At 43.8% G+C, this 13,843-nt stretch overlaps 1 protein-coding gene across 13 annotated transcripts in view; it reads right to left on the bottom strand.

Annotated features, from left to right (window-relative positions):
- Positions 1-2,943: 2,943 nt before the first annotated feature.
- The window catches only part of CACNA1G (calcium voltage-gated channel subunit alpha1 G), a 152,413-nt gene continuing 141,513 nt past the window's right edge, over positions 2,944-13,843 (bottom strand). For 11 of the 13 annotated variants that reach the window (XM_049812054.1, XM_049812055.1, XM_049812062.1 and 8 more), the window contains 2 exons: positions 11,310-11,479; positions 2,944-7,586 (listed from right to left, as the gene is read on the bottom strand). In XM_049812054.1, the coding sequence (XP_049668011.1) occupies positions 6,732-7,586; positions 11,310-11,479 (1,025 nt within the window). In that variant the 3' untranslated portion in view covers positions 2,944-6,731. Of the gene's footprint in view, positions 7,587-9,015; positions 9,514-11,309; positions 11,480-13,843 lie in introns of those variants that run through there. The other 2 variants (XM_049812063.1, XM_049812068.1) reach the window with 2 other exon arrangements.

The following is a 13,843-nucleotide window of genomic DNA, read 5'->3' as shown; positions in this document are numbered from 1 at the left end:
TACAACGTGTAAAAACCACCTTAAAGTCCAAACACCCTCAAATGCGAAAACGCCAGCGAGGCAATGGCTTTCACTGATGGCGACACTGAAGACCACACCAAACCAAACAGAAACAGCAGGTTACAGGGGAATCTCAGGTGCAGCCTGAAGTAACGCACACAAATATCCCAGCTAAACCACTTCATGGCATTGCCATCTAGTGACAAGCCCTCAGCCTGCGCCCGAGCGAACACCCGACCTTTGAGCGCCTCAGCACAAGTCAGGTAAGATGGCACAAGGCCTGCTTGATTATCCTCCTCCCACGCTGGGCCAAGCAGAGATTAAACACCGAGCTCACGGGTTGTGGATGTATTGCAGCTGCTGTGTGCGAGCGCACAGCCCGTACGGGACTGGCATGGATTGGCACGCACAGGGAGGAAGGACTGTGCGCTGGGCTTCTGTGTTTTACATGTGCTTAAAAGGACACGTAAGCCTGTGCAGGGACAAACAAGCCTCCCGGGTGCTGCCACGGCCTCTGAGATGTTAGGCAGCCCTAGGACTTGTCCCTGGATGGGCTGTCGTCTCCCAGGGCTTTGCAGGGAGCTGGGGAAGAGGAAAGAGATGCCGGAGGGTGCGCGCAGCAGCCCGACTTCCAGCAGCTCCCGCAACCACGGAGCGACGCGTGTCTCTGCTGCGTGGCTCCACTGGCTGGCGTGGTACTCCTGAATCTGGGATAAACCCTTCCTCTCCTCCTACCGTAGGAAAGGGTTTTTATAAACTCCGTAGTTGAAAATCCCCACAGAAGTAGAACTCTGTTGCTGTTTCTGCAACATCGAGCTAGGAAACAAAAGAGCTTCACGGGTGGGCAGAAGTGCCCCGCAGGGTCCTTCGTACACATTCCCTGGTAGCCAGGGTGTCCCACTCCCGGGAACCCGGAGGGCAGCTCGCCCAAACCCGCTCCTCGCCCCCAGCCCACTAGATGGTAGCAAAACGCTGCGCACGGGCGGCACCGGCACGGTCGTGACCGTGGGCTCCCCACGCCCCCGGGGCTGGTGACCCCTGCCCACCTCTGGGCAATTCAGTTCAGGCCCCTGTCCCGCCAAAACTTTATTGGCCTTAACCCTTTAATCTGCGGGATCCTCAGCCCCTAGTAGCTGATCCCAGCTGGCCCTTTACACCGGGCTGGTGGCAATAAAGGGAGCCAGGCACGTTTCTTTAAATTGCTTTTTCCTACCTTATTTTGGGGGGGCGGGATTCTAGTACAGGTCACATCTAAGACTTGTTGGGGTGTCTCTGTATCTCTGGAACACCTGAAATACAGAAGGCACAAATAGGCCTTTCCTATTTCTCATGTACCTACTTTCAGGGTTTTGCAGAGCTCCGGCCGAGGGATGTGCTGTGCACACAGCTTTTCCAATGGGACACCGCTCTCCAGAAGTTCACCAACTGTCTCAACTAAGCCAGAAACAAATTAAATTGGAAGTGCTACTTCCCTGGATACAGCTACCATTACACAGAAAACAAGCTAGTTTCACATAGCATCCAAATTACTTACCAAACAAAATAACAAAATACCATGCCCCAGCTCTGGCAAGTTGAGAGCATATCCACAAGCAGCCAGCCTGGGTGGGAGCCTTCTAAAAACCACAAGCAAAACTCAGCAAAAGAGCTTCATACAGGAACACTCACAAAACAGAGCAGAAAAACAACTCCCTTCCCAAACTCCTCTGAAACCCAGCATTGGAAACAGAGGGATTTGACATTCTCTATAAGGAACAACCCCAGGGCTAAACTCACCTGTGTGCAGAGAGGTGTGAAGTGCTTGAACCTGTGAACTGCTCTGCTTTCTTGGCTGAGCCCGGCTTACTTTTATGCCATGTGGATCCTCCAGCCTGGGAGGGGTGGGAAGGCACTTCAGTGGTTCCAGCCTGAGGGGTTTGGCCCTGCAGATGCATCACAGGTCTCCCCCCTTGAGTCCTGCTCTGCATGGATTTGCATGGGATTTTGCACAGATCTACATTTTCCCTCTGTTTAAGGGCTAACTTCCTTCCTGCTGTTTTCTACTCAGAGACGACTGTGAGAAGGCCTTTATCAAAACCGCCTCTAGACAACATAACCACTCTGGGTGTCAGTTTAGGGTCCCTTCTGCTACAGAGCAGTCATCAAGTCATTCAAGCCAAAGTGAGAAAGAGGGCTGCAGAGCACCTAAGTGCCTGCTTCCTTCCTCTAGTGGCTGCTCTCCAGAGGAGAGGAGACTTCACCTTAGGAGCTAATTAACTCATTCACTAAAGACCCCTGAAGAGTTCAGGGTTCAAATGTTTCTGGTGGTATCTAAGCAGCATCAGGGGTCTGAGCCCCCGCTGCCCTGCAGCACGCAGCCTGCAGCTCCCGGAGCGGCACCATCCCTGCCAACTCCTGCTTTGCAACGAGCTAAATGACCGCGGAAGCGATGGAAGAGAGGCTGCCGTACTTCAGGCTGGAAATCCTGAAATTGTGAATGCGTGGAAAAGCCCAGCATCTTCCTCTTCTCAGCCACATGTGTTCATGGAAAGATCAAATCTGTCCCTTCTCCTGACTCCTTTCTCGCCTTTGGCTGCAGCTCTCGCCGTTGCAGTCCCGGCAGCCTTCTCATCGTTAAGCGACTTGCCGAGCTGGGCTCTGCCAGCGCAGTGCGATCCGTAGGAACAGAGCCGATGGTCTCGCTGGTAAAACAGCACACCCTGGGAGATGCGCTGGGCCAGATTCACTTGTGGTGTCAAACCGAATTGCTTCACCAAGGGCCGACATTTCACAATCTTTCTTTCAACTTCCCGGCCCCTGCTGCTATGCAGTACCTACTCCAACTGTTCGCAATTAAAACATGACCAAAGATTTGACCGCTCTGAATGATACAGATTATCATCAGCAACAACAAAAAAGGGAAGTGCACAGTTGTTTTCTTTTCAAAAGCTTTTAATAGGACACATTTGGTTTTGTCATTTGTAAAGATTTACACTCATTTTTTGTTGGTTTTTTTTCTTTCTTTTTTTTAAAAAGGAACATTTTAACCCAATTTTCCCCATGAATACCACCTTTTGTTGCCCTGACCAAAAGACCTCGTTTTGGCCTATATACCTGATACAGTATAACAATATATTAACTATTAAATACAAAGTTCTATAATATATACTAGGTTGTTACGGACATTGCAATGGTACTGTGCCTACTCTAGTCACCTTGTGTAATAGTGTACATGGGTTATTATAGCCAAAGGGGCAGAAAAGGGGAGACCGGGGCATAGCCTAATTTACAATGGTAACGCTTTAGTTTTCTTTTTATTTTTTCTTTCTTTTGTTTCTCCTTGAATACACCTTGTGCTGAGTGCAATCCACAGAAGTAAAAAACAGTGTTTTCTTTGCCCTCCTCCAAATTATCTACAGTATAAACGGCCTGTAACCAAGCTATGAAAAATCAGTTCTATGTGCGAGGGGCTGCAAGAATGGAATTTACATTTTTCCAGACACGTCTGCAATCTCTTTTTCCTCATGTGTCAGACTGGCAATAGCAGAATATCCTCCTCCAACCTGTATACAGTAAATCCACAGTAGTAAAGTGCTGGTGTGCTTGAATGAACTGGATAGCCATGCGACTACTTTACCATCGATAGGGGCTGAGTTTTGGGGGTAGATGTTTTATATGGGTACAGTTCTCGAACAGTAATAGCACTGCAATATCGTAGAACTTGAGCTTAGCTGCTTGCTTCTAAATGCGACCTGGATGCAGGCTCTGAAACTAGGCTATACATGTTGTAATACAGTAGGTCTGGCTCCAGGCTTATGAAAAGAAACTTGTAGATAAGAGCTGCTTCTGTTCCCAAGATGCTACGCAGACTTTTAACAATTTCTCTACAGATTTCTACAAAAATATAAAAAATTCTATCAACATAACCATTCTACAGAATTCCTGTGGATTTTGTACATTTTGTTTAAAAAAAGTCAAATTCTATAAAACCCCCCCAAAGGTATTTAAAATTATCTTAAGATTATTGCACACACTGCAGTACATTTGTATTTGTCTTTCAAAAGGGCATCTAGAAAAGACTTATCTGGTTTAGAAAACAAACTATTTTACATGGATTTCTTTTCCTGAATGCATCATCATAGAGTATTTTTTATTGGTTAGTCTTTACTGAATATTCACATATGATGTAAACTTTTTCTTACTTCCACAAGCCTTGTCAGTGGGCAAAACCCCTGGTATTGAAAATAGAAGAGCCTTTAGGCGTTCTGTTACATTTGGAGCTGAGCGTTTGGATTAACATCACAACACTGTTTTGTGCCACGATTTCAAGCTAAAATGTTCCGTGGGTTTTTTTGTAAGGAAGGAACTGTATGAGTAGTATCACTCCAGCTATGCAAACACAATCCTAACCATTAAGGAACCAGGGTCAGCAATTTTAGTGGCCTAGCTATTTTCCCAAATTATTTAGTACATGTGAAAGGAAAAGCTAAGGCTCATTATGAGTGTAAAACCAAAAAGGGATTAAGAATATTTCTCAGGCTTAATACACTGTAATTTTATTATTTCCTTAAATATGATCTGGGGGAAGAACTGATGAAAGGTTTGTTTGAAATCATTGCTTTAAACGGGCTTAACTCTGGATTTGGACTGGCATATCAAAGAAAGCGGTCTCCATATGGGCCCATGTTGAAGAGGGGAAAAATGTCCCAGCCAAGAGTTAATCTAACTGCAGTAAATAGTACAGAATGTTAATCCTCCTACTTCAAATACACTGATTGCCTGACTTCCTGCTGAAAGCCCTTACATTTCTCCAGGACATGTAAATCAATAGGGATTGTTTATGGAGTAAACGTCCTCAAGTGAAAATAAAGGAGCTTAAGACCTCGCATAGGCTGTTAGGTACGAACAGCATCTTCTTCTTGTATGTATACTTGGAAGCTAATGCAGATACATGTAGTCGTAACAGTCTAATCTCTGAACAGATAAAAGGCTGTACATCAGCATGTTGTAGTGATTTGAAAAGATCAGTAGTTCTCAAAAGTTACAAACTCCTGACTGACAGAATTAGCACAAATCCTCCTCTTGCCTGTGCTGGTTTAAAGACATGATCCAGCAAAGCCTTATCCATGTACGCAGTTTTAAACCTGTGACTATTCGCACACTTCCAACCATGCCTGCAGAGTCTTATTTAGCCTACATCTTAATGTGATTTCATGGAGGTTGAGTGAAGTTAATGTCTGGTTTCCATCAATCTTGTGAAGAGCAGGAGGTGTCAAACCGGGCCAACCTTTCTTGATTTTCAGGCTGTGCTGTCCAGTTATACAGATTGCTTTTTGCAGAGGGCGTTAGCACAGAAGTAAACAGTTAAATTCTGAGATGACTGACATTAAGGACATGTTATAAAGTAAGGACATGAATTCCATTTTGATTTACTCTGTATAATGATGTTGCTGCTTAAGGCTTTTTGTAGATTGGAAATAAAATTACAGTCAGGGTGATGTAAATTAACTCTAGCAGTGATAGCAAAACCCCTGACTTTTTAAACTGAAAATCAACAGTCATTTCAGTACCTACAGACTTTCTTACATGTATTCTGTAAAGTAACTCGCAGTAGGCCTTGATTCTGTCGAACACATAAGCATATGATTTTAATTTTCAAGAATTACTTAAATACGATCAACCTCAAGGCAGTTTAAGCAAGAGCTTAACTTTAAACATGTGCTTAAGCCCATTGCCGTGTCATGTCTCCACTGAATTCACCCACTTCAAACCTTAAACATGGCCTTACTCTCTTACTTTCCACACGGGCGCAGAAAGGAGGAGCTCCACTGCAAACAGTGGACTTACAGAGGTGTAAAACTCAGCAGAAGAAACAGTCTGTCTCGGAGACACTAGAAAAACATCGCAGAAGTGACCACAGGCTTTTGTTGCCTCAGTTTCCTAGGCACGTATGAAAATTAGCCATTGACATGATTTGGTGAGTCACCAGTGGATGATCTATAATATCCTTTCATAATTCAGTATTGTGTACAGTTAAACGGCTCTACATTCACCATCTTCAGACATCTATCAGCATGTTGTACCTTCCTGGGTTGCGCACTTGCTTTCACTCTGGATGTCGATTTTATGCAAGATTGGAATATTATTTTGTTAAAAAACTGCCACTGCATTTCTCTACTACCCAAACAATCTTTTTTCCCAGAATATCATTGAAGTCCAAGGGGAAAAATAAATTACATTAAATAATCCTTATTTACTGCTGACTGTGGGATACATTTCCTCTGTAATGCACTAATTGGCTACATTTTGTGCTTTGCAAAACAAAATGAAACCCAAACAAAACAAAACAAAAAAAAAAGAGAAGGGATTAAATATATATTTTTTAGGTTAAAATATTCATAAAAACCAACTTTATCTCAGAAATATTCTGAGATACATAAAATAGAAGAAAATTAAACGAGTCTTTAGTCACAAAATGTACTACATCCCGCAATACTAGAGTCAATTAATTTAATAAAATATAATATACATATAGATTCTGCACATTGTATTGCTTTTACCTAAGCAGAACATATGCTTAAGTAAGCGTGATATAGGTTAACCACTCTTTTAACCAGCTGGTTCTTTAATCTTTCTTTGGAAATTTTTTACCCAGTGCCATTTTGGAATACAGAGTTTTTTAATTCTTTTTTTTTTTTTTTTTTTCTATTACATGAAAGGAAGAAAACATTTGGCACCAACAGAAAAGTAACTCAGGGGTCCATTTCCGTTTGATCAAAGGAAAAGCTAGGAAGTGTCAACAAGTCTTTCTTTGGGGTAGGAGATGTTGACATACTGTCTGGAAGCAACGAATCCCCTATATCCATCGAATCCTTGGACTCACAAGATGGAGCACGCCGTCTCAAGCAAACGTCTCCACTGGCAGGTGAGATGCTGTGAGGTCCTCTAGGTAGCAAACTCTGTCCATCGGGTGGATCTATAGATATGCACGGAGGGCTCAGTTTTTTCTTCTGCCGTGTTCCTTGCAAGCCTTCCATTTCACTTACCACCTGACTTATGAAGCCAGAAGAGCTAGATGTGGAATGGTGCTGAGGGCTGTTTTCCATTGAACAAATTTCTATTGAATGTCTCCTTTGATCATCTAACCAAGAGGGCGGTTTTTTTAGAAGACCCTGGGTGTCTACACTGTGGTATTTCTTCAGGTCCTTCAGTGTAACGTTGCCGGTATTGCCTATGTTCCTCTTAGGAGTGAGAGGCTGAACCTCTGAACAGGCACTCGAGGCTGTACAAGTTTCTGAAGTGAAAGGCTCCGAGGAGCTGTTTGTTTCAGATACTTCTTGGTCCATTGAATCTCCAGGTGTCTCCTGACACGAGTCTGCACAAGCACACGATGCTGGTGCCTGCTTTGAAATATTATACTGATTGTGGGAATGCTGCTGCGTATGAACGCTGGCCCGGCTCCATGCAGCCAACTCATTCGCTTCTGAGGGCGTCAGAGCCACTGATGACTCCTCCGTGGGCACAGCGGGGACATTTGGGTCAGAAAGTTCACTCACCTCGGTGTGAAGATTCTCCTTGCTATCCAAAGAGTCGTTCCGTATAGCCATCTGTATTGGAGCGCAAAGGGATCGGGGAGGAGGGGAGTTGCCAGATGAGAGAGACAGACCAAACAAAGGTTAGTACAAGCAAGGCACAGCGTTTACAGGGCGCTCAACTCTGCTGAGATGCCTCAGTGCAGACCCACTGATTCCTATAAAGGCCTGGTGTTGTGGGTTCTGCCAATTCCCATGCTTCAGAGATCTGTGGGTTTGTCCCCGTGTAAGTGATAGCAGGATTTGGCCCTTCATTCTTCCTAAATGGTTGACCTTTAGCTTTCTTCTCTAAGGATGGAGGGCTGCAAAACCAGAAGGCCCTCACCCAGACTTAGACATATTCCTGTTACGTGAAGGATGAGGGTCTCCAGCAAAGCCCTTTATAATTTTAGCAGCCCAGGTACGAGCGGGAGAAGGAAGATGTGCAAGTGAGGCCGTGTATTCCCTTCTCTAGCTCAGGCAATGCTGAGGGCATGGAGCAGGACCCCCAGAGCCAGCGACGCTAGAGCAACCACGCTCCGCGCCAGCATCAGGGCGACAGCCTGTCCCTGGCTTTGGTCCACGGGCTGGAGCCATGACTCTGCACCATCTTACAGCAGGGGAGCTGGAAAAGCTCGAGTCCAAAGCTGGACTAATAATAATAATAATCTGTAATTATTTCAGCTTATTCTGATGCTTGAGTTCAGGCTTCCTAAGGCACATCTTGCCTTGGCTGTCTTGAGCCGTATGCGGCATCAGTGCCTTCTGGCAGAGAGAACCCATGGCATATTTTGAAGGCTTTGTCTTTTCACTGCACCACATCCCCTTGTCAAAAGGGTTTATAAATCAGCCACGTTAACTGGCCCTTAAAGGCAGAATCTCAGTTTGAGAAGACTCTGAAATGATCTTAAAGATTAAAAACTTCACCGAGAAATGTGGAGGAAATGCGTACAGCTGGTCTCAGTCCTTTAGAGAAGTGTAAGGAGATGAAATTCCTCATACTAAGGAATGCTTTTGTGACGAATTGCCACAAAATGATCTTAGAATTTATATAAAAATTGTCCCGCAAGGATCGTTTGAGCCAAATGATCTCTATTCAGGCAAAGCTCTCATCAGCTGCAGTATGCACATGTGTGCGCGCAGAAACACAAGAGTCTATTGCTACATCTGCACATTGGGCTCCCTTTGTCATTTGTGAGAGTTGAGGGAATATTTAATATGGCAGATGATTTTGTCCAATGCTCGTGAATCCTTTCTAGTTAAAATTTTACAGCATAATACTGGCAACTAACCACAGTCAAGAGCGGAGCTAACTCCGGTCTCTTTAATGCCAATAGTTTTAGTGAGCGTTTGGGAGAAAAAAATCATGTTCATACCCTGAGAAGAGACACAGACCACAAAAAAATAGAATACAGTAGCAAAAAGTAATTATTGTCATTACTTTTGCTCGTACACTAACCTGTGTTGCACACAACAATATTAGTCACCACCAGCTCTTTCTTTCCCTACGATACAGGCATCTTTGGTAGTTGTTAGTAGTAACTGTTTGTACAAATGTTTTGCTGGTTTGTTCCAAAATAAAAGGACCCTCTGCCATCCCATTGGGGTGTACGCCTGTAGTAGCCACAGCTCGGTGTGGGCTACACCTTGGGTACACAGTCCTCGAACCAGGAAATCAATATAGGTTTAATTTCAGGGAGAATTCCCCTGGAGAAAAGCTTTTGTGCAATGCACTGCCAAGGAGAGTGTTCCTCAGCAGGGAATGTCCTCTCAAAGCATCCGATCCACTCATCTTCATCTGCGAGTGCATCACTAATTGTCAAACTTTCCGGAGTCTAAACTGCATGTTACTGTGGGGACTGCATTCACTCTCCAGCACTCTGGAGGGGAAGGGAAGTTAAACACACAGGTTTTAATGATGGAGGAAAGTGCATGGACCAGGTATGTGGTGAACAAGATTTATCTATACACAAATTTAGGAAAGGAGAGGGGACAAGGGGGGAGGGAAAGGAAGGAAAGAAAAGAAAACAAATCAGAATTACATGCAATATATGTAACAGTAAGGAAAAACGGGTACTACAAACCAAAATGCTTTGCTAGTTTGGGCTATTGTGATGTGCTAGTAACAAATTAGTGGTGGAAATAAAAGGAGCCAAGCAGAGAGCACTTGAGCAAGCAGAAGTGTCGGGAGCGTAAAGGGAATTTTGCCTCTTTAAGGACTGACTTTCACAGTGCCCGGCCATCTAGATTGCAATTAACAGTAACAGCAACACTGCCCTGTTGCCAGGAACAACCTTACCGCTCCCATTAGCCACACTGGGAGCTGCTTGCTACTCGGGAGCGTGCCTAAGGCAGCACCTCACTAACCTTCGGAGGGATCTGTCCGGCCCATGGACCATAACTGCTCACTGTCCCAAAGCTTTTTTCTCTCCGAAATGTCACTCCAAGAGCATGCTCATGTCACTGCATGAGCCGAGAGAGGAGGGAGTGGAATAAATTAACTTAAATGTATGACAAGGTTTAGAAAAAGAAGCCTTCAAAAACATGAACAAAATTAGGCTGAGGAAGATGACTAACATGGTAATTTATTCTAGATAGATCAGTTCAAAAGGATGGGTCTGTTATTCATTAGGAACCAAGAGAGAGTGGTTATGAACTAGAATCATGACATCAATTAGTTTCCCCATTAGCAGTGATTGGGGTAGCTGGCCAGCCCTGTGCAAACGAATACATGCTAGGAATTTCTTATGTCAATTTAGTATTACAGACTAATGTAATTGTTAACCTTGGTACTTCACATTCGTTTTTAGAGCTTAATGAATCAACTGTCTAATTTGTCAATGTTGATTAAAAGATGAAAGAAATGGGAATATTTTAATGAAGGAAAGAAATTGCTTTTGAAAAAATAGAACTGATCTATTTTGTGTATATAAAATCAGGCCTGAAACTACTGAAGAAAGCAGAGTTTGGGAATCAGACATGCCTCTGGTCCTGGTCCAGCTGCATGATGAAAAATGCTTAAAAATGCGAGAGTGAAGCAGAAGTGTAAGTATTTGACTAAAAAAGATAAATTTAAACTTATGCTTCCAATCAACCAGACTGGAATCTTTGATTAGATCTCTCAGATCTTTGGTTGAATCAGGATTTAAATCAATGCCAGGCAAAAACCAGGGATAAAACCAGTTGCAAAATAATATGTGTTCTGTTTTGCATATACTCAAACTTTTCAAAAGCAGACAGGAGATTCAAAAGGATCTTAATTTTCAGTTCTCACTGTAAAAACAGTGTGCTTTCCATGACGGTTTTGCGTACGAGATATCCAGCTTCCTTTAAACAGTTTTCCCCTTTCGAGAAACGAGAAGAGCCAGAGGAAGCATGGCCTGGGATGGAGCCTGCAGTCCCTGTGTCCTTTCAAGCACTGAGAAAATCACAGCAGTTAAGAATTAGTTCCTTAACCCCAACAAGCCCCTGGGGAGCATTTGGCTGCATTTATGAAGAGGACTGAAAAAAATAAAGTGCTAACAACGTGGAGAACATTTAGGCATGTTGCCAAAGGAGATGATACTCATCACGCACATTCTTTGGAGACTCCTGGATAGCTTTCAGATCAAAATCCATCAACCTTTTTGTTATTTCTGTAGGAGAGTTACAGTTCTCCGGAGGTTTCTCTGTGAATCCCTCCTTGCATTTAAAACATGATTAACCTGGAAACAGGACAATATAAAACCTCAGCAGGTTCGTGATCATAAGTCTGCTTACCTGTCTGCGGAGCAGCCTTTCAGCAGAAGGAGAGTGCACCTGCTGGGAAACCCGAGGTTTGCTCTCCCTCACCAAATGGTCAAGAGGTTTTACGTGGTGAAAATGGTCTTTTGGAATTTGCAGGAGAGAGCTGGTGTCCGCCGGCTGCGACTGCACCGATGCCTTTGAACCTTGCAAGAGGGAGAAGAGACAGAAATGTGACATGTTCATCTGGGGATTGCCTCCCAATCTCGATGACCTTTCAGAGAAAGCTGCTCTGTTGCACCTTGGACCAGACAGGCATGGCAAAACCACTGAATTTAGCAACTAGCTACCCATGATTGGGAAAAAAACTCTCATCTACTAATAAATTATTCCAAAATTGTCTATTATTTCATTTTTCTTGGCATTTTTTCCCTGCTAGAACTGGGACTAGCTCCTGTTAAGAGCAGAAGACTGTGAACTAGAAGTTCATCTGGACTGGCAATTTCTACATCCCTGCTTTATGGCCAATAACTTTGCAGGCAACCATACATCTAGCACCACAAGGATCTGACTTTGAAAGACTCTAGAAAAGGATGTCTCCATACCTGATCGTATGCTGAGACCGACTGCTGGGATCTCAAAACCAGCACGCACATTGGAAATGAAGCGAAAGGGAATGGCACCTGGCAGCTTTCAAGTCTAGTTTTACAAAGCATCCCAGGAGAAGGAAACACATACTCTCCAGCCTCTTTTTGACCCTTTGTGGTTGCTGGCTACTTCTTCTAAAGGGTTTGAAACTCTGCATGCTCCCCCCCCACAGGCCCAACATTTTTCAAAACAATTCATTTAACCTGGACCGCATCCCAGAGAATCTCATTTGTCCTGGAATCTTTCCCAGAACAACAGCCCCATTACGAAGGAGTATTCAAACAAATACCTCCTGCAAGTGCCAGTGTTTCTGACAACAAAACCTTTCTCAGCTTGAAATATTATGGCTTAGTTGTGGTGATTTATTAGAGGCGCCTGGCACCTTTTGCTATCTTCACAGCACTTTATAATATTACAAACTGTAAACAGGTAGGGGTGACTTCCCCCACCCTGAAAAGCAGTGACATTGTAGGTGGAACAGGACAACGATGCATATGCCAAGATTTGGGCACCTTACCCACCTCTGAGCACTTTGGCCCGCTTAAGACGATTGGAATTTCACCAGCAGGAGAAAAACACAAAAGGTTTAATTGCTTAATGTGGTTATGAATAAGACATCAGCTTTACCTTTCCAAAATACTTCTCCTACATCTCAGTGGAACAGTTTTTCCTGTGGATTTACAAGGGTGCAATGCCTGCCCCTCCCCAAGCCAGGGCTGTCAGATGGGGCTATTCAGTTCTCCAAGCTGGAAGTGCAATCTTGAAGAAAGAACGTACTCTGAAATTACCCACTTTTTGGTCATGTTGACGTGGGTTTTGTTCAAGACAGGACAAACGCATCCGAATTAAGGGTCAAAAATGCAGCACTGGAAACTCCCTCTGTAGCAAATGGGATTCTTTCATTATGGCCAGAGATGATAACTACAAGGAATTTTGTTGGCTGTTAGAGTACACCGTAAATTCTGGCTCCACTGAAGGTAATGGGAGTTTTGCTATTGACTTCAGTGGGATTTGGCCAGAATTTTAGCTGCACCTTTTGCATTATGTGCAAACAGGTTCTTCAAAGGACAGCTCTTGACCTTGAAAATTTTGTATTATGGCAGTGATTTCTCACAACTCCAGATTCATCTTCCTCCGTTGTGTCCACATTTTTTTTCTGCTGTTGAATACTCACTATTCATCCAAATTCTTATTACTATGCAAATTTCAACATCTTATTTCTAATCTGTTCAAATCTCCTACCATTCTGAGCAGTGCTGAAATTATGTTCTGCTTAGAGGCTTTCAAATGACAATGCTTGTAAAAACTTCTCTGTCTTATCTGTGACAAATGTCTAAAATGATGGCATGTACAGAAGAATTAAAGACAGCTACATTCACTTACCAGCAGAAGGTAACCCTTAGCAGACAGAGTAAATGAAAGCACATTGATAAGCACTGGGAGGCAGCTGCAAGTACAGGTACAGAGGTGCAGGTAGAGAGAGAGAGCCCTTGGTATCTGCAATACGCTGTATCTAAGAATATCTCTGAATTTAGTGCTAAGGCGTATATCCCAACCATGCACACTGGGAAGGGCAATTCTACACTCTCTCATCTTTCCTTTCATCTCACACTGAGATCTCTCTCACTTCAGCACATTTATGTTCATTTTACAGGCATTTAGAGACACCATTTTCCCTTCTTTCACAGATGTTCCCATATAGAGCTTCCAAAACCTGCTAGAATAGGTACTGCTGCAAAAAAACAGACATGAGGAAATATTTTTCTGCTGGGATTTTTGCTCTGGGGCCATAGCTAGCTCAGATGAGGTGGATGGAGCCCAGGCTGTAGGGACTGTAACCCTTGGGGAACCAGGCAGGGGGACAATCAGCATTGAGCCAGGCCAACTGCTCGCTGTCACATCGCCAAAAAGTTCAGAGGAAA

This window comes from Accipiter gentilis, chromosome 10, assembly GCF_929443795.1.
Source record: "Accipiter gentilis chromosome 10, bAccGen1.1, whole genome shotgun sequence".
NCBI lineage: Eukaryota > Metazoa > Chordata > Aves > Accipitriformes > Accipitridae > Astur > Astur gentilis.
The sequence above is the reverse complement of the archived record's forward strand: the minus strand, read 5'-3'. Positions and strand labels throughout refer to the sequence as shown.